Source organism: Prionailurus bengalensis, chromosome B3 (assembly GCF_016509475.1).
Source record: "Prionailurus bengalensis isolate Pbe53 chromosome B3, Fcat_Pben_1.1_paternal_pri, whole genome shotgun sequence".
Taxonomy (NCBI): domain Eukaryota; kingdom Metazoa; phylum Chordata; class Mammalia; order Carnivora; family Felidae; genus Prionailurus; species Prionailurus bengalensis.
The window spans coordinates 74,297,757-74,320,408 of NC_057355.1; the positions used below are offsets into that span (position 1 = coordinate 74,297,757).

General features: G+C 44.2%; 1 protein-coding gene and 1 long non-coding RNA gene across 5 annotated transcripts; one reads left to right on the forward strand and one right to left on the reverse strand.

Annotated features, from left to right (window-relative positions):
- The first annotated feature begins 25 nt into the window (after positions 1-25).
- On the forward strand, positions 26-15,155 carry LOC122468892 (bcl-2-like protein 2). Of its 3 annotated transcripts, none has more exons than XM_043555818.1 (7): positions 11,262-11,627; positions 11,985-12,099; positions 12,807-12,874; positions 13,191-13,297; positions 13,764-13,851; positions 13,940-14,091; positions 15,031-15,155. In XM_043555818.1, the coding sequence occupies exons 1-7, from the start codon at positions 11,277-11,279 to the stop codon at positions 15,068-15,070; spliced, it is 921 nt and encodes a 306-aa protein (XP_043411753.1). In that variant the 5' UTR covers positions 11,262-11,276; the 3' UTR covers positions 15,071-15,155. The 3 variants fall into 3 exon arrangements, with proteins under 3 accessions (XP_043411754.1, XP_043411753.1, XP_043411755.1); XM_043555820.1 differs by lacking the exon at positions 11,262-11,627 and adding an exon at positions 11,747-11,839; XM_043555819.1 differs by lacking the exons at positions 11,262-11,627; positions 11,985-12,099; positions 12,807-12,874; ... (2 more) ...; positions 13,940-14,091; positions 15,031-15,155 and adding exons at positions 26-120; positions 418-505; positions 963-1,402; positions 1,978-5,912.
- Positions 1,384-10,952, reverse strand: LOC122468895. Of its 2 annotated transcripts, none has more exons than XR_006293336.1 (3): positions 10,839-10,952; positions 5,364-5,494; positions 1,384-1,614 (listed from the first exon to the last, which is right to left on the reverse strand). It is a non-coding gene; the product is annotated as an uncharacterized LOC122468895 (long non-coding RNA). The 2 variants fall into 2 exon arrangements; XR_006293335.1 differs by lacking the exon at positions 10,839-10,952 and adding an exon at positions 9,412-9,521.
- Positions 15,156-22,652: the final 7,497 nt, after the last annotated feature.

Here is a 22,652-nt window from a genome sequence, read left to right on the forward strand (position 1 = left end):
CGGGCCCTCCCTCCCACCCCCCTTTCTCCTCCCTCCTTCCTTCCCTCCCTTCCTCCGTCTCTCCCTCCCTCCCAGCTCCTGCACCAGGAAACGGCCCGGATCCTGGCAGCGGCCTGACCCGTGAGATCCCTAACCTGGCAGGCAGGAGGGGTTGGAGACTTGCTGAGGGTGGGGGTAAAGGAGGAGCTGGGCTGTTGGACTGCACTGGGGGGAGCCGGGAGTAGATACGGTGTCGGCAGGAAGCCCTTGGCCCTGGGTTTCCTGGGAGGACAGTCATTAAACATGGATTCGGCCACACAGCTGGTAGAACGTTGGGGGCAGGGGCCGGTCCCGGGAGCTGCACCCCCAGTCTTCTCTGTCCAGGCTGTGATCCATGGCCTTCCCCGCCTAGCTCTGCTCTCCCCCTCCCCTTCCCAGGGCTCCACGCAGGCCAGGAGGATGAAAGGCCCCAGCTGGGGGCTCCTTGCCACCAGCGCTGGGTCCTAAAAGCTGCCATCCAGGCTGGGTGAGTGTCCCCTTCCTTCTCTGTCCCTGGCAGCCCTTTGCTTCTCCCACCTTTTCCTTCAGCTCCTGTCTCCTCCCCCATCTTGTGCCTCTGCCAGCATCTTCACATCTTCCCTCTGGGGAGGTACTAAGACCCTAAGCTAAAATGGTGTGTATTGTGGAAAGGGGGTTTGTAGGGGGGTTATAGAGTTGGTGTTTTTTTATTATGGAAAGAATCTAAAGTATTTTAAAAATAAAATTTACTTGTTTTACATTTAATTTAACACATTACAAATTAATGGTCAGCCCCTCATGCTCTGGCCTCTCACCTTGACTTAATTCCCACATTCTTGCCCCTCCCTGCTCAGTGGTCTCTGAGCATTTCCTCCCACCTGTCACTGGGTTGGCCAAGCCTGAAGTGCCCCTTCTGGCTCTCTGACCATATATTCATGCCAGTCTTTCATCCTTGACTCTTACAGCTGCCCGGATGGCGACCCCAGCCTCAGCCCCAGACACACGGGCTCTAGTGGCAGACTTTGTAGGCTATAAGCTGAGGCAGAAGGGTTATGTTTGTGGAGCAGGCCCTGGGGAGGGCCCAGCAGCTGACCCACTGCACCAAGCCATGCGTGCAGCTGGAGATGAGTTTGAGACCCGCTTCCGGCGCACCTTCTCTGATTTGGCAGCCCAGTTGCATGTGACCCCTGGGTCAGCCCAGCAACGCTTCACCCAGGTCTCTGATGAACTCTTCCAAGGGGGCCCCAACTGGGGCCGCCTTGTGGCCTTCTTTGTCTTTGGAGCCGCACTGTGTGCTGAGAGTGTCAACAAGGAGATGGAGCCACTTGTGGGACAAGTGCAAGAGTGGATGGTGGCCTACCTGGAGACACGGCTGGCTGACTGGATTCACAGCAGTGGGGGCTGGGTAAGAAGCTTCTCAATTGCTGCTCTGCACACCCCTCTGCAAAGATGGTCTCCAGAGGGAAGACAGGGGTTCTGGCTGGAGGCTGGGGTCTGAGTCTCCCTATTTAGGTGGAATCAGATGCTCTCACCATGGGTGTCACGCACTCCAGGGCTGCCATGCAGTCATCACTGGATGGGCTCATGGTCCAAAGCAGAGGACAGAATACACAGTGCCTGCAGGGAAATGGCATCCAGCCATCAGGAGCTTTTTACACCAGAGTATGTGGCATGGGCGGGGGGGGGGGGGGGGGGGGTGTCAGAGGGTCAGGAAAGCCTTGGCAAAGGATGCCAGTTCCGAGCAAAATGTTTGGCCAGGGAAAGGCTGGGATTCACTTGAGGCAGAAAGGGCAAATGAGCCAGGCGCTCATGGGGGATGATCGGGGCTTGCAGCCAGTAGAGCTTTGGCTGGAGAGGAGCTGGGTATGGGGTAGTGCTTGTAGTGGATGGAACTGGAACTCTTCCTCTCCTCTTTCCTCCACTCTTTCCTCTCCTGATATCCCTTTCTCCTTTCTCTCCTACTTCCCTTCTCTCCCACAGGCGGAGTTCACAGCTCTATACGGGGACGGGGCCCTGGAGGAGGCGCGGCGTCTGCGGGAGGGGAACTGGGCTTCAGTGAGGACAGTGCTGACAGGGGCCGTGGCACTGGGGGCCCTGGTAACTGTAGGGGCCTTTTTTGCTAGCAAGTGAGAAAGTCCAGGGACAGGTGGGGCTAGGTGTAGTTGGGGGACAAGAGAGCAGGAACAGAACAAGAGAAATGCCCTTGGAAGAAGTGGGTGAATGGATGGGCATGGAATGGGGATGGGAAGGGGCAGGGTACTGTGGGAAGAAGCTGTGTGGGCCAGGCAGGCAGTCGGAAGGATGAGCTGGAGACATTAGGGGATGTGTTTGGAAAGCGAGCAGGCCAGGAGATGGAGGCATTCCAGGGTTGGGAGGAGGTGGGAGAGATCATGCCTATAGGTATAGGCACACAAAACTATAACTAGAGCTTACTTTGTAGCCCTAAAGAAGGAGGATTTGCATAAGGGGTTGTGTCTCCATTGGATGAGTGAGATTTGGGGAAAAACACCGAAGGCACATCCCTTTGGAATGGAAGCTTGGAGTTTTCAGGTGATAGGGAGAGGTGGCTGTGATGTTGGGCTGCTTGGACATGTGTATGCATGTGCACGCATGCTTGTGTGCATGCTAGGCTGCTTGTCTCACATGGTGGCGGCCGTATTCACAGAGAAAACATTCCCTGTTGAAGTGGCAAGAACAAGGGGCAGCTCTCTGCCCCTCCTCCCAACTCCCTTCTCCCCCTCTCCTTGTCCTGATGCCTCAAGGCTATGGGAAAAACACTGTATCCAGAAGAGGGCTTTGGGCACTTTTCCACAGAAAGTCATTTGCAGGGCTTTGGAGATAAGTTCTGTAGCTGGCCCTGTTGCTTCACCGTCCCTATTCCTTGTGCATCATGCACTTGCTGCTGCCTCCTGGGCTCTGACAGAAAACAGGGCCGTGGAGCCTGCAGTGGGGGTGGGTGGGGAGCTGGACCTACCTGCCGCCCTCCTCTCCCACTGGGGCACACTGGTGCCTAAAGTGTTCCCTGTCTCTGGGACTTTCTGCACCCAAACTCAAACTCTAAATTGGGACTCTAATTTTCCTTGTGAGTGTGTGGAGGTAAATGCTGATCTAGAGTACAGTCTGGGTCTTGCACTGTGTCTCAGTGAGACTGTTGATGCCTTGAGAGGAACATTCCAGCTCTGAACCCCATAGGTGTGAGGGTGACCTATACTCCGTGACTGGCCTATTCCGTGTAGTGGGCTTTGGTGCTGCTTTATCAAGGGCCAGATATATGGGTTCTAGAGTACCTACCATGACCTAGAAGCATTTATATTTTCTTTGAAGCCACGCTGTTTGCATGGGTGTTACTTGTCTGTACCTCTGAGTCTGAGGACGTTAACTTTAGAGCTCACAGTCCTCTAGAACAGATTCCACTTATAGCTTTTTCTTTTGAGAAAGAAATGATTTCACTCCAGATGCATGCCCTGAGCCAGACCTCACTGCTGCACTTCCCAAGGTGCTAAAATTGCTGCTCTCCAATGCTGACTTCAGACACAGTGCTCTAGAACCCTGCCCTTGATCCTGAGCACTGATCAGCTTAGCTAGACCATGGTTGACTCTTCTTGGGATTTTCATTTGGTCCCAAAATGTGGCAACATAGTTGTACTCACAAGAATGTGGGACCAAAATTGGCCTCAGGTGTTTAGCCCAGACTTTTGCTTTTGAGAGAGGGCTGCACTTTTTAATGGTATTTATAGGGGAGGTGGAAGACTGCATGTGCCACTTGGTCCATCGTGAGTATGCTGATACCAGAAACTCAGAGCTGGTCTGTGGCAGGCAGTTGGGGTGGGGTGGGGGGTCTCTGACTTGCTCAGGACAAACTAGACCAGTGGTTTTCAGGCTGCTTGGCAGAGCCCTGAGGTTTCCTAGGGGTTGCCTCAGGAGGCCTTGGGGAGGTGAAGGGAGGGGGTGCTGAGCAGGCTGGGCTACTTGTCCTTAAACAGAATAGCTCCCCTTGTAGCTGTCTTACATATCGGGGTTCAGGGTAAGATTTTATTTGCATTAGGGGTTTGCTGCTGAAAAAAAAAAGTTGGAAAACCACTGACTAGACCATCAGCTCCAAATGGGAGCCTGTGCTCCCCCAGGTTTGGGGCAGACTCCACCCTCCCCTCTACCACAAGACCACCTATCCCTGTTAACTCTCCTGGGGACCTTTAGCAAACAGGAGCATCAGGGACCGTGGTCAGGTAACTGAAATGCCCTGCTCTGAGGCCTTCACACCTTGGTAGAAGGAGAAGTTGTTTTCTGAAAGGGTAAAGGGCTTGGATTCCCAGAAGCATAGCTTGAATGGGACCGTAGTGGGCAGTTTTGATCTGTCCTGTCCTTGAGGGGCAATGGAAACCCCAGAGACTCTTCTGTCAGGGAAAACTAGAGACTCTTCTAGAGCCATATAGTTCCTTGGGATTAGCTCTTGGCCAGGAAGGCTGAGTATGGCTCCCAATTTTTAAATCTATTTCATTTTTTAAAAAATAAGGGAAATAAATCTAATTGCCATTTTTCAGAGATTAAATAGGTAGAGAGGGTGTTTCTTGCTCTCCAGAGCCCAAAGGGACATATAGGGATTTTGCTTAGGCCAAGGAAGGAGCAGAAGTAGGGCAACTAGGTCCTGCGATTATTAATCCTACTCCCCACTTATTCTAGGGTATATACTATTTTACTTTTTTAAATCATAAAATGGCGAGAGAACAGATTTGGTTAGTTTAGAAGAAAAGAAAAAGCTCTATAAATATAAATATATATTCCTGTATTTTTATTTAATAATTTATAAATATCAAGTTCATTTGACTTTTATTTTTGTGTAATATGTAATGGTCGTATTAAAAAAAAATAAAGCCCAGAAGTTTAATGAGAAGGACTGAGCAGGGTTTGTGACTTCTACACTCTATAGCCTGGTGTCAGGACATTTCTTGATCTAATCATCTCTTCGTGACCTTGTTAATGGCAAGAATTAGAGTAACAAGGACTTGGGAAAGTGTTGAGACCATAAAGAAAAGAAAATCAGAGTTGTTCCCCATCTCCTAACCCCTGCCAAATGCCCAAAGCTAAGAGCTCCATCTATGTCAACCCAAATCTTTTTTTAATTTTATTTATTTAAAAACAGGTTTTTTTAAGTTTATTTATTTTTGCAAGAGAAAGACAGAGTGCTAGTGGGGGAGGAGCAGAGAGAGGAGAAGAGAGAGAGACACAGAATCTGAAGCAGGTTCCAAGTTCTAACTGACTGAGCCACCCAGGTGCCCCTATGCCAACCCAAATCTTAAGAGGGTGTGTATATACAGTACTTTGGGATGGCTATAAACCAGAAACAAACCAAAACAAGGAAAACTTACCCCAAATCTTTGTGTGATGGTGACCAAGTCCTCACTTGTGGTTCGGCCTCTAATGACAATGAGCATTTCTCCCCAGTACTCACTTCACTTCTGATATTAACATAACATTTCATGTTATGAAGTGATAAATGCTATAAAGAAAAATAATTCATTAGCATGGAATTAGGAAAGTGTAACTGTAAATTTCAATGTTAAATGGAATAGTCAGGGAAAACCCTCATTTCTAAGGTGACTTTTGAGGAAAGTCATGAAAAATGAAATTGGAAAAATATTTTTATTGATACGGAAAGATGTTTCTATCTTGGTAAAAAAGAAAATAGAAAACAATATATACAGTATGATCCCATTTTGCTAAAATAAATATGTAAATATGTGTGTGTGTACATGCCTCTGTATGTATTTATGTACTGAAAATTTCAGGAAGGATATATGCCAAAATATCATTAGTGATTATCTGTGGGTGTTGGATTTTACTGGTGTTTTATTTTGTTCTTTTTACTGTATTTTCTGATTTTTTTTTTATAAAGAACACATATTTCTGGTACAGCATATTAAAATAAGTTTAAGTTTTTAAAAAGTTAACGAAGCAGAATAGAAAATAAGCAGCCCAAAGGAGGTTCTTTCTCATTTAAGTGCACACCTCACTTCCCTGCAAGGACAGACCTAAGGAATTAAGGTAGGCGAGGCTAGACTTTGCATTAGAAAATAATTGAGAGTCGGCTCCACGATAGAGGTAAGTCTATGATCAAGGTTTCAAGGTTCTGTATCAGCACTGTCCAACAGAAATATAATGCAAGCCATATATGTAGTTTTACATTTTCTAGTAGTCTCAGTAAAACAAAAAGGAACAAGGGCGCCTGGGTGGCTCACTCAGTTGAGCGGCCGACTTCGGCTCAGGTCACGATCTCGCGGTCCGTGAGTTCGAGCCCCGCGTCGGGCTCTGTGCTGACAGCTCAGAGCCTGGAGCCTGTTTCGGATCTCGCGGTCCGTGAGTTCGAGCCCCGCGTCGGGCTCTGTGCTGACAGCTCAGAGCCTGGAGCCTGTTTCGGACTCTGTGTCTCCCTCTCTCTGACCCTCCCCCGTTCATGCTCTGTCTCTCCCTGTCTCAAAAATAAATAAACGTTAAAAAAAATTAAAACAAAAAAACCAAAAAGGAACAGTTATAAAACTAATTTTCACAATGTTTTACTTAGCCCAGTGTAAAAATTATTATAGTTTCAACCTATAATTAATATTAAGTAGTTATTAATTTATTTTACAGTCTTTTGTTCATACAGAGTCTTGCAATTCCGTGTATATTTGATACTTTCAGTACATCTCCAGTCAGACTACTCATGTTCCAAGTGCTCAAACCATTTGTGACTAATAGGTACCATATTAAATAACGTAGTTCTAGGTTATAGAAAATTATTGCAGCATGCAAAAAAAGCAAGAGTTAAAAGCAGGAATGAAACTACCAAAAAGCCAAGTATTTATGTTGTTTAGTGAGAAAACTTTTCCCTTTTGTACAGAACTGGAGTTGCCCTCATCCCCTTTTAGTGATTTAATTCTTTTTTTTTTTTTTAAGTTTATTTGAGAGAGAGAGAGAGAAAGAGAACGCACACATAGTGCATGGGAGGGGCAGAGAGAGACGGAGAGAGAGAATCCTAAGCAGGCTCCACACTGTCACCATGGTGCCCGATGCGGGTTTTACACTCACAAACCATGAGATCCTCTGACCTGAGCTGAAAACAAGAGACAGACACTTAACCGACTGAGCTACCCAGGCACCCCTAATTCTCCTTTTTTTCCACTATCCATTCACTTCTATTAGCACATTTTTCCTTCTTCTGGCACACAGCATCAATGAGTTTCCATTTTCCCAAAATTCCATGGCCCTCTATTGAGAGGTTACTAATGAAGGAAAATTATACTCATAATGGGTAGATTTCACATCATTGCATAATAATTTTTTACAAATTCATTCTGAGAAACTTATCTCTTTGATGTTCTCTATGCATCAACAACAGGTAAGATATTAAAATTATTATGGAAGATCATTAATTCAGTTACCATTTATTGAATACAGAGTGATGGGCAATGAGAATACAAATATAATTACGATCATGTCCCTGCCTTTTACAGTTTACAGTCTAATAGGGAAGTATCTTACTTTACAAGTCACCATTCAAATATCTTTTTAAATGTGTTTGTAAAAGTAATCATGCTTATTAATTTGGGAGTTGGAAGGTTTTTTAATTTTAAACAAAAATAATATATGATATTGTGGAAAAAAATCATAGAACATAGAAAATTAGGAGTCAGTTATAATCCTACTACTCAGAAATTACTACTATTAATATTTTGGCGTATTTCTTTCCCATCTTCTGTCCGTGCTTATATTTTATGATCATACTGTATATACAATTTTCTATACTACAATTCTGCTTACCATTATATTGTAGTTTTTTCCTTGTTACTAAAAATGTTTTGAAGGCATAATGACCATATAAAATTACATCTATGTGTATATAATAATTTTCCTGAGTATGTCACTTGGACATTCAAGTTGCTTACATATTTTTCACTCTGATGAATGTCTTTATTCTCAAATGTTTATCCAGTTTTTAGATTATTTCTTTAGAGCAGATCATAAGAAATACAATTACTGGTTTAAGAATCTCAACATTTTGAAAGCTTTTAGTACATATTACCAAAGGAAACATCGAACTGATTCTTGCTCCCTTTTTTCCCCTGAAGTCCAAGTTATTTATTTTTTCAGTCCAAATTATTTTTTTATTTTAATTTTCTTAAATGTTTATTTATTTTTGAGAGAGAGAGAGAGAGAGAGAGAGAATGAGCGGGGAGAGGCAGAGAGAGTGAGAGACACAGAATCCAAAGCAGGGTCCAGGCTCTGAACTGACAGCACAGAGCCCAACACGGGGCTCAAACTCACAAACTGCAAGATAATGACCTGAGCCGAAGTTGGAAGCTTAACGGACTGAGCCACCCAGGTGCCCCAGTCCAAATTATTTTTCTAAAAAATAACACATCATAATGATACTTTAATTATACTTTATATACAATTTTATATTTACTTCTTTGGCCTAACATAATTACTTTTGCATGTTATTACACATTATGTGTAAACCTTTTAATAGGTGCATAATAATCTTTGGATATAATAACAACTTGCCTAAACATTTGTCTATTGTGGGAATTTAGTCTTTTTCCGAATTTCAACATCACACATAATGTAATTTTTGTGTATTAAAGCAGACCTTGTAACAATTTTGATCTAAGTTTCGAAAGTTGGCTCTGAATTCCCTGCTCATTTTTTCCTTTTTTTAAAAAATTAAAAAAAATTTTTTTTTACATTTATTTATTTTTGAGAAACAGTGAGACAAAGCGTGAGCGGGGGAGGGGCAGAGAGAGGAGACACAGAATTTGAAGCAGGCTCCAGGCTCTGAGCAAGCGGTCAGCACAGAGCCTCATGTGGAGCTTGAACCCACAAACTGTGAGATCATGACCTGAGCAGAAGTCGGACGCTCAACCGACTGGGCCACTCAGGCACCTCCAAAATTTTTTAAAATGTTTATTTATTTTTGAGAGAGAGAGAAAGAGAGAGAGATAAGCAGGGGAAGGGCAGAGAGAGGGAGACACAGAATCTGAAGCAGGCTCCAGGCTCTGAGCTATCAGCACAGAGCCTGACACAGGGCTCTAACTCCTGAATGCGGAGGTCATGACCTGAGCTGGTCAGATGTCCCACCACTTTTTACCACCTACTCACTGCTAATTAGTTCCATGACTTGGGTGTTACTTCACTCTTTCTTCATGCCTAAAACAAGTTATAGTTTTGGAAATATTTGCTTCATAGAGTTGTTGTTAAGGATTCAATGAGATATAATAAGGAATCTAGGATTGTACCTATTACAAAATCAAGTGCTCAACAAAATTAGGATTTGAAGCATTATTTTAAAAATGACATTTCCCTTGATTTGCCTGATTAGCTTAAATCAGGCACCAATAAAACATCAACATCTTGATTAGGTTAAGATTAGTAGAAAACCTTTTTCTTCCAGCGACTTCACAATCTTTTAGGGTTTGTCTTCGGTGCTCACGTTAGTTCTCCCAGACCACTGGAGCTGCGATGGCTGCTGAAGTAATTTTCAGTGAAATTTTAAGAACTATGACTCTGCTCAGAATTCCCCTGTTCCTGAGGTAAGGATTTTTGAGAAGTGAGGGTGAGGGGAAGAATGGGGTATATTGAAAAGCTTTTGACTTTTTGGTTTGCTAACAGAGATCTCCTCTTGTCCAAATCCCTGCCCCAGCCATACACATCCTATTGGGGTTGTCTGATTTAACTAATTTGAATGGCCTCATTTGAATCTGGCTGTCAAACCGTAGCTTGGTCTGGCCACAAATAACCCTTTTGCAAACTTAACACCGTCATTCCTTACTTTTTAAAAAATGCGTAGTAACACTGCTACAATAGGGCAACCCTGCTTTCCAGGACTAGGTCTCATTGGTTATCTCAGAGTACAAACGTGTGTTGGGAACCTGCGAGGAGGAATTCCTCTGCGGACTGAAGGAAGGTTTGGGGGCTGGGAAAGCGTTGAAAAATGAGGGTGGCACCCAGATCCCCCAATAAATGCAAACATTTATTGGACATCTATTCGGTACAAAGCATACTGCCCCACAGTGGGGTTGCAAATATAAGTAGGATCCAGCCACTCATTCCCAAACTCACAATGCAGGACAAAATGAGCGCACAGTGGGAGTAGGCCTGCTTGTCATGGGAAAGGAGAGGGTAGTGAAAAGTTCTTCAGTAGAGGTGATGCTGGGGCTTGCAGTGTACATGGATACACTGCGTGTAGAGGTACAGACCTGTGTGCAGGTACACCCCCCTGGAACGAGAAGCGTGGAAATAACATTTGCGAAGTAGGCTGGTCCTGAGATCTCTTAAGGCCACGGTAAAGTTTTATTTTTACCGGGCCAGCAAAAGGGAGCCGGCTCTAAGTAGCGGCGAGGCTTGGAAAGATGACCCTGGAAGCTGAGAGACCTATTAGGGAGCTGTAGCAAACAGTCCAAGAAAAAGGCTAAAACTGGGGTATGAACAGGGGTTTGTAAAGTATGCCTGTGCAAGGAAGACAGATCAGACAGGGCTAGTAGCTCTGGAGTGAGGATTCCTCCCAGCTTTTTGGTTTGGGAGAACTGGTTGGTGGATGTTGGTACCAATAACCTGGATGGGAAAAGTAAGCTTACTGGAGAGCGCCATTCAGAACCTCCATTTCCAGCAATATCCCATCTACTGATTCTTTCCTGGTCAGCAAACCAAATTCCAGAAACCGCCTCAATGTTTCCGGTCTCTGCCTTCCAACAGCTCTCTAGTTGGCAACCAGTAGTGTCAAAATGGCGGCCTCCCTAAGGACTAGTCATGTGACCTCGGGTTTCCCTTGATGGAAGCCTGGCCGTCCGTTGCGGGGCAAGGTTCACCTGTCACGAAACGGGTGTTAGCCCTTCAAATCCCGCGAGCCAATCGGCATCTGAGACGGCCGGTGCGGCAAGGCGATCGGAAGACTGGTTCTTTCCCCTCACCCAGCCAGCAGCCAATCCCCGAACGTCATATACTTCGCGGATCCGCCTGGAGGCGGGGCGGGAAGCAGGAATGTCGTCACAGCTCTGGCGGTATTGTTACCTAAGGACTTGAGAGGAGGTGGGACATATGTTGATTGACAGACCAATTCCCCTACCGGGATTTGAGAATTTGGTGCAATATCCCGCCTTAAGGGTGGGATCTTATTTGATTGTCAAGTAATATTCCCCAATGGAGTCCTAGCTGGTGGTGACGGGCAGGCCGCTAGACTAATGAATCCTCGGCGTGCCCGGCGCAGTTCTCCAATCGCCGGGCGGCGGGCCCCAGTCTGAGCGGCGATGGCGGCGGCGGCGGCGGCGGCAGCAGCAGCGGGGGCTGCGGGCGGTCGGGGCTCCGGGCCGGGGCGGCGGCGCCATCTTGTGCCCGGGGCCGGTGGGGAGGCCGGGGAGGGGGCCCCGGGGGGCGCAGGGGACTACGGGAACGGCCTGGAGTCTGAGGAACTGGAGCCTGAGGAGCTGCTGCTGGAGCCCGAGCCGGAGCCCGAGCCCGAAGAGGAGCCGCCCCGGCCCCGCGCCCCCCCGGGAGCTCCGGGCCCTGGGCCTGGCTCGGGAGCCCCCGGCAGCCAGGAGGAGGAGGAGGAGCCGGGACTGGTCGAGGGTGACCCGGGGGACGGCGCCATTGAGGACCCGGTGAGGGAAGGAGGGCGAACGAGCAGGGCCGTCCGTGTCACGGGAGGCCCAGAGCTCGGGCGAGCGGGAGGCAGGCGGGAGGCAGGCGGGGGGTGGGGGTGGGCGGGGAATAACGTGGCTGGGGCAGGGCCGGGGACGGATCCTCGACCGCCAGAAGGGGCCTAGCCGGGTTGATTCGGGCGTTATGGGTGCTTAGTGTTGTTTTAGAGAAGGTAGCTTGCTTTTCTTTTCATCGTGACCCGCGTGTGGGGCGAGGGAAATGGCCGAGCATGAGGCCGCGCTCGGACGGAGAGCTGGGCGCAGCCCTTGCGTTGGTTCCTGTTAAGCTCTTCTCCATACCCTCTCCACTCATTGTAGGAGCTGGAAGCGATCAAAGCTCGAGTCAGGGAGATGGAGGAAGAAGCCGAGAAGCTAAAGGAGCTACAGAACGAGGTAGAGAAACAGATGAATATGAGTCCACCTCCAGGCAATGGTGAGTAACTGGCGGTTGCACGCGGAACCCGGGTCCTCGGAAGGGTTATGCGAACACGGGTTGTATGGGATTAGATGCTCGGGACTTTGAGGCTGCTTGTCTGAGCAATTACTGGGCAGGTGCTGTGGTCATTGTCCATTGTGTGTTCCTCTGACCTTAGTGAGGCAAAAACCTGTTTTGATGATGGTAATCTTGTGCCTTTCTTTGTCCTTTTTACATGTGTGTTGCTCTTTGTTCTTTATTCTACCTCTACTCTTTGTGGAGGTTTCCAATTGGCATTTGACCTTCAAGGCTCATGGTTCTTCTTTTAGTTTGAGACCTTTTAAGAGTCCTAAGAAACTGCTCCACTACAGGGGGCTTTCCCTTTAATCCAGAAATGTTGAGTTTGGGTTCCCTTGATTTTGTTCACTTTTCAAATGATTTCACTCAAAGTTATTCAATAAACAGGGACTTGGTTTGGGGGAAGGAGGGAATTCCTGTACTGTTCTCTCTGGTTTTTAGGACTGTGTTAATCTGTTGCTGATTTGTCAAATGTTCACTGAGTACCTATTGTGTGTTAGATGGTATTCTTGATAATGGGTACAGCAGGGAACTGAGCAGACCTAAATCTTTGCCTTCACTGTAGCACTGGTGGTGGGAGGGGTACACTTATTGGTCAAATAGAAAACTAGCTTTGTTTTCCCCTCCGATTTCTTTTTTCTTCAAAGCTGGCCCAGTGATCATGTCCATTGAAGAGAAGATGGAGGCTGATGCCCGTTCCATTTATGTTGGCAATGTATGTATTAGGGCCCTGATTGGTGTTGGGGGAAGCTCTTGTTTTGGGAGTTGCTCAGTAGGAGTATTGAAAGGAACATCTCAAGGATAGGTGGTGGATTTGGGGAATATTGGGAGGGTTTGGAGGAGGTAAAAGGTACTGGTGATCAGCAGAGGCTTTAGGATTGGGAAGAGAAAAGGATTAGTTTCTTAAAGAATCAGATTTGATGTGCCTTGGTGTATATGGTGGCCCAGCCCAGAGGCTCGGCAGAGATACCTGTTGAGATGGGAGCTTGTTTGCCCAGTACCTGTGAAACATAACCCCTTTATCCCCACAGGTGGACTATGGTGCAACAGCAGAAGAGCTGGAAGCACACTTTCATGGCTGTGGTTCAGTCAACCGTGTTACCATACTTTGTGACAAATTTAGTGGCCATCCTAAAGGGTAAGTAGGGAAGTAAGTTGAGGTCATTTTAATCACATTTTAAAAGTAGACAAAATGTTTTATATTGAACAGTAAGTTAACTTGCTGTTAAAGTAAGTGGTGTTCATCTTATGAGGATTTAATGTTGATATATATCAGGGGTTGCACGTAAATGCTTTCAGAGGCCTTTAGATAAAGATGAAGGTTAGTGTGGGTGTATTCGTGAGCTAGAAGAGAGAGGGACAGCTTCTGCTTAGCCCTAACTGGTTCTGCTATGTGGAAATCCAGGCCCTGTGGATACTGTTTTATAGTTTTCCAAGAGTAGCTAGAAATTTGGATTGAAATCTTGCATTTAAGAATTTTTTGAAAAGTAATAAAAAAATATGGATGTGTTATTACTTGAGTAAAGCATGCCTAAAAATTGGATTTGACACGTAAGCTGCTTTTTTAAACTTCAGATAGATAAAATGACTATTATTTTTTTCAGGTTTGCATATATAGAGTTCTCAGACAAAGAGTCAGTGAGGACTTCCTTGGCCTTAGATGAGTCCCTATTTAGAGGAAGACAAATCAAGGTAAGCCCCATGCCCATTTCTGTTCTGGTTCTGTGTAAACTCTCCAGGCTTATTCTGAGGCTTTTTGTTGTACATCCATCACTGTCAGGTGATCCCAAAACGAACCAACAGACCAGGCATCAGCACAACAGACCGGGGTTTCCCACGAGCCCGATACCGTGCCCGGACCACCAACTACAACAGTTCCCGCTCTCGATTCTACAGTGGTTTTAACAGCAGGCCCCGGGGTCGCGTCTACAGGTCAGGATAGATGGGCTGCTCCTCTCCCCCCGCCTCCCATGAGCCCTGTATGTTTCCTTCTCTCCTGATCTGAGGAATCTCCCTCACTTACCCTCCCCTTGGTCTCCAGGGACTTGGTCTCCTGCCTGTGCAGGGTGAGGAAGGTAGTTGCAGGCCAGGCCAGGAGGCCAGTCTCATCATCGTTTTCTGGAGCAAGAGTTGGTGATAAGGGCTGGATCTCTCCACTTTGTTCTGAGAGATTGTTCTTCCCCCAGCCTTTTTTCCCTTGAGAGTTGGTGGCAGTGAAGGTGTTTACAAAACAGGCCAGGAAGAACGGCCTCAGAGTAGTGAAGGCACTGCTTGGACATTTGCTACTTTTCCCAGAGTTAAGGAGGAGTTGAAGATTGAACCTCCCTTGGAAGAATACCAGAGGCTAGTTGATCCTTTTCAACAGCCATGTGGGAGGATAATGAGATACTTACTCTTTAACTGAGCCAGTGTTTTACAAGGTTAACTTTTTCTCTGGGCCTAGTGTGATGCCCATGTTGTTGCTTTATTATCATCTCTTTGCCTTTAAATAGACAGGATAAGCATATAGACCTTGGCTTTTCATGAGATTTACTTATCTACTCCCAGGAATTAGGGAGGATCTGATGGTGAAGGCCTGGGGTTTAGAGCTGTGGAGAACTGACTGAAAAGTGGATAAACAATAAGTCCGTTTTCTTGCCCCTGTTATCTCAGATACGCTTTTTTGCCAATGGCAAGGTGTTCTGTTAAATTGTCCCCTCCCATTTGCCAGGTGTGTCACTATTTCTGGGATAATGGGGTCAGTTTTAGGATACTTGGAAACTTCTTTCCCCCCATTCCCTGCACTATAACTGGGGCAAGGGCCCATGGGGAGGGGCTTGTGCTGACTCTTAAGTGATTATGTTAACACCTAACTCTCCTTCTTTCTTCCAGGGGCCGGGCTAGAGCGACATCATGGTATTCCCCTTACTAAAAAAAGTGTGTATTAGGAGGAGAGAGAGGAAAAAAAGAGGAAAGAAGGAAAAAAAAAAAAGAATTAAAAAAAAAAAAAAGAAAAACAGAAGATGACCTTGATGGAAAAAAAAATATTTTTTAAAAAAAAGATATACTGTGGAAAGGGGGGAGAATCCCATAACTAACTGCTGAGGAGGGACCTGCTTTGGGGAGTAGGGGAAGGCCCAGGGAGTGGGGCAGGGGGCTGCTCATTCACTCTGGGGATTCGCCATGGACACGTCTCAACTGCGCAAGCTGCTCCCCTTGTTTCCCTGTCCCACTTCACCACCTTGGGGGCTGCTCAAGGGTAGGTGGGCATGGGTGGTAGGAGGGGTTTTTTTTACCCAGGGCTCTGGAAGGACACCAAACTGTTCTGCTTGTTACCTTCCCTCCATCTTCTCCCTAACTTTCACAGTCCCCTCCTGCCTGCTCCTGTCCTGCCAGGTCTACCACCCATCCCACCCCTCTTTTCCGGCTCCCTGCCCCTCCAGATTGCCTGGTGATCTATTTTGTTTCCTTTTGTGTTTCTTTTTCTGTTTTGAGTGTCTTTCTTTGCAGGTTTCTGTAGCCGGAAGATCTCCGTTCCGCTCCCAGCGGCTCCAGTGTAAATTCCCCTACCCCTTGGGGAAATGCACTACCTTGTTTTGGGGGGTTTTGGGGCGTTTTTTTGTTTTTCAGTTTTTTGTTTTGTTTTGTTTTCCTTTGCCTTTTTTTCCCTTTTATTTGGAGGGAATGGGAGGAAGTGGGAACAGGGAGGTGGGAGGTGGATTTTCTTTATTTTTTTAGCTCATTTCCAGGGGGTGGGAGTTTTTTTTTTAATATGTGTCATGAATAAAGTTGTTTTTGAAAATAAAAATTGTTTGGCCTTTTGGGTGTAAGGGTTATTTATCTATTTTCCTATTTTCTCTTAGATCCCAGATGGCTGTTAATTCTCCTTTGTGGAAGTGCTGGTGTTGTGGAGGGGAAGTTCTCATTTACGAATTAAGGAGTAGGAGTTAAAATTACAACTAACAGGAACATTGTGTAGTTAGTTGAGGATGATGAGTTTTCTGGGTAGCATGTAGCCCTGATTGGCATTTGAGGTAAATCAAATGAGCCTGGGAATGTAAAAGAACGGCCAGAAGAGAGTAATCTGATAGCACTTCAGTGTGTACTCCTGAGTAAATTTAACATGCAAATGAATTATCCACACCAGCAGCACTAGATTCTTAGGGGTATCTGGGTAGCTTTTCTTGTCTTTACCCCAAAGTCAGCTCAAAAAATGAGGGAAAAAGTAGTTAACTAACAAAGACCGTGGCAATATCTTTTCTAGCCATGCAGTGACCACTTACTCTGTTCAGCTAACTCATTTTGAATCATTCCATTAATTAGGACTTAACTAACTGGCTTTTACTGATTTAATATCCTTAAGTTTAGTAGTTGGTCACATTAACACCAAATTTCTCTATTTTGTATTATGTCAAATCGGTATCCAGATTCCTTGGGTACTGCTACATTGTGTTCCTGCCCCTCTGGCCCTGCTCAAGTCTTCTCCATTACTTAGAGGATTTCCAAATTTAAACCTTTATATATTCTGTTGCACCATTAACCTCTGTTCCCAGAATATTTTGTGATTGCCTCTGACCTAGGTATTCTCTTCAGTAATCTTAGGTTAAAGAAATGAGTGTCCTATATATCTCTGAAGCCTTAACCCACTTCTCCAATGGCTTTGTATTCTGAATTCTCAGGTCAGTATTGACCACTTAAGTATTTGCTCATTTGTTGTACTGTTCCTGTTGTGTCATTTGTTAAGCATTCTGCAGCGGGAGGGATATCTGTCTGCTCTAACAACATTCAGCTAGAATAGCGTGGAGATTGCTGCAGAGGCTGATTAGTAGGAGTATGGTAGCGATGGTATCAATATTTGCTAGAATGTGAGAGGTCTGAAGTAGCTTGATGTTAATGTTGGGAAGGTCTCTATCCACCAGGGGGCGTTAAGTGGCTATCTGCAAAACCCCTTCCAAATTGCTGGATCTTGGACAGGCGATTGTCATTTTTTTGACCCTTCTTTGTTTTTAATTTTATATGTCCAGTCAGTTCTCCATACCCTGCCCATTCTTTCCATGCTATTTTAATTGCTTGAGCAACTCCCCATCTTAAAGTGGGCTCCTGGTAGATGTCTGACTCCACAAACTTAATGTTGCCAGAAATGCCCCTGTTCTACCACCAGTAATTGTAAACGCAGATGTGGAATGAAGTCCTTTCCCAATTTAATTCTGATTAGATTTCCCTGTCACATCTTGTTCTACATGTGATGCCCTGTGCATTGCAGTTAATTTTATTATATTTCATTTATTGCTCATGCTGTGCCCATTCCATCTGCTCTTTCAGAATCGTAATGTATAAAGCCAGGCACTACAGCCAGAAACCTTTCTTCATTCCCTAGTCATTATGAATCACTCCTGCACTCAGGGCATATTGCTTCTATCTCTGTTTAGTACTTCATAGCTTTATAATTAAAACAATTACATCCCTGTTTCCCCACTAGACTGCAAGCTCCTTGAGGGTATGGATTGTGCCTTTGTATAACTTAGGTGCTCAGAAGGTGTTAATTCACCTTGGGGGTTCCCTTCATCCTGGACCTGCTAGTTCTTATCCTCACAAGCATCAGATTTCTTTCCTTACTTGGTCTTTTCATTTTTCCTGCATCATCCTCAGTGATTTTAGAGGAAGTAGCATGAAAGGAAAGTTGCTTTCCTTGGGAAAGATTGCTTGTTTTTTGGTCAGTCACCCCTGATGAGCTCCCTCTTATCTGAGGGATTGGAATGAACCTAGTCTCACATGGATCTTGTGGGAGGGAAGTGTCTAAGACATTTGGGGGAGCCTATCTCTAACATTTCTCTGGAGTGAGAGTCTGAGTCAGGTCTTTGCAATGACAGCCCAGAGCTCTTTCAGACGGGATTTGCCCAACCTGACATCAGCAATAAAGAAAAGTGGTTGCTGTTTTTTTCCGATAACAGCCTTCCTTTTATGTATGGTTGAAATGAGTGGCCTTTCTTAAATCAAGACCTGATTTTAAAACATCTTTCAATTCTGCTAATCTCAAATGCCTTTTTCCCTTTCTTTATGCTTGTGGTAATCATTGATTCAACAAACTTACTGAGTACCCAGCAAGTGCTGTTCTAGGTGCTAGCATTTGTTAAAGAGAAATCATTTAGTAAGAGAACTTTAATTTTATTCGCTGTAGAAAAGTGTCAGTTTGCCATACCTCTGGCATATCCCACTGAAAAGCTATATGAGTTTTGTTGTTAGATATAATTCACATACCATCAAGAATTACCTTTTAAGTGTACGATTCAATGGTATTTAGTGCAACATATTAACCATCATCACTACCTAATTTTATTAACTCTATTTTCATAACCCCCCAAAGAACCCTATACCCATTAGCAAGCCCCCCTAATTTTCCCTCCCTCTAGCCCCTAGCAACTATTAATTTCTATCTCTATGACTTTACCTGTTCTGGATATTTCATATAAATAGAATCATACAATATGTGGCATTTTGTGTCTGGCTTCCTTCACTTGGCATAGTGTTTTCAAGATTCATGTAGCATGTATCAGCACTTCATTCCTTTTCATAGCTGAATAATAATTCCTTGTATGGATTGGCCACATTTTGACTATCCATGAGTTGATGGACATTTGCATTATTTCCTTTTTTTTTTCTTTTTTTTACTATTAGGAACAGTGCTGCTACAAGCTACATGTTTTTTTGTGAGCATACATTTTTGTTTCTCTTAAATACATACCTAGGAGTGGAGTTGCTAGATCATAAGGTAACTAACTATGTTTAACCTTTTGAGGAACTACAGGGCTGTTTTCAAAAGCAGCTGCATCATTTTACATTTCTGCCAGCAGTGTATGAGGGTCAGTTTCTCCAGATCCTCACCTAACTTGTTACTGTCCATCTTTTTTATTTTAGCCATCTTAGTGGGTATGAAGTGGTATCTCATGTTTTTTATTTGCATTTCTCTAATGACTAATGATGTTGAGCATCTTTTCATGTGCTTCCTGGACATTTGTATATCTTCTTTAAAGAAAAATGCTCAAATTATTTGCCCACTTTTTAATTGGCTTGTCTGTCTTTTTATTATGAATTGTAAGAGTTCTTTATATATTCTGAGTATTAGACCTTTATCATATATTTGATTTGCAAATATTTTCTCCCATTTTGTTGGTTGTTGTTTTTTTTTTTTTTTTTTTCTTTTTTTTTCCACTTGATAGTATCCTTTGAAACAGAAAGGTCCTGGAGATTTATGCCTGTGTTTTCTCCTAAGAGTTTTATAGTTTAACTCTTACATTTAGGTCTTTGATCCATTTTAAATGAACTTTTGTGTATGGTGTGAGGGAGGGGCCACTTCATTCTTCTGCATGCAGATAATGCATTTGTCTCAGCACCATTTGTTTAAAAAGCGACTCTTTCCCCCATTGAATGGTGTTGGTACCCTTGTTGAAAATGAATTAACCAAGAATGTGCAGGCTTGTTTCTAGAGTCTGAAATCTATTCCATTGATCTATATGGATGTCCTATGCCATTACTACACTGTGTTCATTACTGTACCTTTGTAATAAGTTCTGGAAGTGGGAAGTATGAGACCTCCAATTTTGTTCTTTTTCAAGATTGTTTAGCTACTCTGGGTCTTTTACATTTCATATGAATTTCAGAATCAGCCTGTCAGTTTCTGCAAAAAAGAAAGCCAGAATGTTCATAGGGATTACATTGAATCTGTAGAACAATTTGGAGAGGATTGCCATTGTAACAATACTAAGTCTTCCAAACTATGAACACAGTATATACTGTCTATTTATTTAAGTTTTTGATTTCTTTTAACAATGTTTTGTAGTTTCCAGTGTATAAGTCTTAGACTTCTTTTATTACATTTATTCTTAAGTATTGTTTTTTGCTATATTAAATGGAACTTTCTGCATTTTGCTTTCAGAATGTTCATTGTTATTGTATAGAAATACAATTGATTTTGTACATTGATCTTGTACAAGTTTAACTAAGTTTAGTAGCCTTACTGAACTTGTTTAGTTCTAACAGGTGTGTTTGTGTATTCCTTAGGATTCTCTATATACAAGATCATGTCATCTGCAAATATAGAGTTTTACATTGTCCTTTACATTCCAGATGTCTTGTTTTTCATTTTCTTGCCTCATTTCCCTAGCCAGAACCTCCAGTACAATGTTGAATAGAAGTGGTGAAAGCAGACATCCTTGTCTTGCTCCTGATCTTCGGGAAAAGCTTTCAGTCAGTCATGATAAATCAGGTGTTAGCTGTGGGTTTTTCATAGATTACTTTTGTATCATGGATGTTTAAACACTTGTTCTCCACACCATCCATGTTCTGTCATACCTCTGGACTTGGCACTGTTTCAGTCCAAATATCCAAGAAGCTTTCCTTGACTGTCTCCAAAAGAGCAGATCCTTCCTCCTCAGAGCCAATGAAGCACTTTTACATCTCCACATTTTCCACGTAGGATTGTAATGATTTGTCTCACAGTCTTCAGAGCCCTTGCAGGGAAGGACCATGCTCCCTCCCCCAGAGCTGAGGCAGCACCAGACAGTGGGTAATCAGCAAAAAATGGTTATGTGGTGGCCAGGCTAGGTTGACCGAATGAGAGGAATGAGAGTGGCCTTCATGTCACTTAATGTAACTTAAGCTTAGAAATGTACCCTGTATATACTTTTAATTTTCTTCTGAATAACCCATTATGGCTCGTAGTTGTGAATCCAACGAAAACATTTCTACAGTGTTTCATGTTCGTGAAAGTAGTCACTTCCTTATTTTCCTAAAAACGATCTCCAAGTTCCTGGGTTGTCTTCTAAACTGATTACAGGAGAATTAATATTTTCGTGGTGTTTAGAAATATTTTCTATCTGGTGTACAGGAAGAAGATTGCAGGCTCTCAGTTCTCAAAATCTGGCTACTCTACTTACTTAAGAGTCACATAACCTTGAATAAGTTACCTTTTCAAACCTCAGTCTCCCCATTTGTAAAACCCTAAACCATGAGAACTGTTTCTCCTGGGGTTATTGATCAGGCAGGGTCCAGTGAGATTATGTGGTTGGTGAATTTTAGAGCAAGATGCCAGTTGTGTTAGTTATACATGCTGACCCTTTTCACCTAGATTATGAATTTCTTAGGGGTGAAGGACTATGTTTTCCCCTGTGCTTCACTGATACTTCTTGAATGCTTTCATTTTCGTTGTCTCTACCTTTTTGGTTGAAGGCAGAGAATCTGGTTCTCTTTCAACTACCCTCCTACAGGAGCTGCTCTAACTTCCTGAGTGTTTTTTACTTTTTTTTCCCTGCCCTTCTTCCAGCAGTGTACAAAGACTGGATTTGCTGGAATGCCCCGTTGATACCATTCCTCACAATATGTACTGGACGATGTCATTAGTGTACGAATAACTCCTTGTACTTCCAAAAAGTACAGAACTTTCTTACCTACCGTCAGGTTGGTTTTCACCGAATCACTGGAGACAGTAGTATGATCTCTCATTTATCATTGGGGCTACCCAGAACTAAAAAGTGAACATTGGAATCAGTTACATTGTTCACAGACATTGTTCTACAGAATGTGGGGTACACAGTACATAACTGTGAAGGAACTAGTGGAGTTGAAAGAGCAGCCAGAAGGCCGGGTTTTGAGTCCTGGCTCTGCCATCTAATGGCAGATCCTTCCATTTCTCTCATTTCCATGTCCTCAGTAGTTAAATAGGATAAAAATAACAAAACCAATTTCAGAGGGCTGTGAAGATTAAATGAGAAGGGTTCTTATAAGTTCTCCAGTAATGCAATTAGTATGGAGACCCCAGCAGCATGGCTTAGTTCACAGAGCTTTGGGCCTTAGATTTGGATTGGCAGAGAGGAAGGAGATGGGACCCTGGGTGCTGCAGGAATCTGCGGAGAACGGGTCTCCCTTCTCGGGAAGAGACTGGCCTCAACACTTCAGTTTCCCCAAGAATCTTTCCCAGGACTGCCTCACCCATTTCCTACCTCCGGGCCTTTGCTGTCCCTATATCCTTTGGGTCGAAAGCACTGTACTTTTCTCCTAAGCCTTTGCGTGAGGGTTTCCTGACTCTGAGTGAAGTCTCTCCTGCTTCAGGATGCAGCTGTTTAGTGCCCCAAACCACTGGTCTCTCTCCTCATTACTATTCCTAGTATTAGATGGATCTTAAGGTCCCTGAAGGATGGCCTATGCCCTAAATATCCAGGATGGTAACTGGTTCGTAAGTTGGGCACAGGAAACATTTGCTGAAAGAATGAACTAACAATAACTTTTTCAATGTCTATCATGTGTCAGACTTTTGTGTTTTTAAATTGAGAAAGAGTTCTTGCCCTCAAGGAGCTTACCATCTAGTGGTAAATCAGTTTAAGAGACATGTATAAATACATTATCTTGTTTAATCTCACAGCAACCCTTGAAGGAAGCTGGACGTTAAAAGAGATTTGCCCAAAGTGGTCAAGCCAGGCCAGGGCTAGTCTGAGAGGCAGGTCCTGGCACTGATGTGGAAG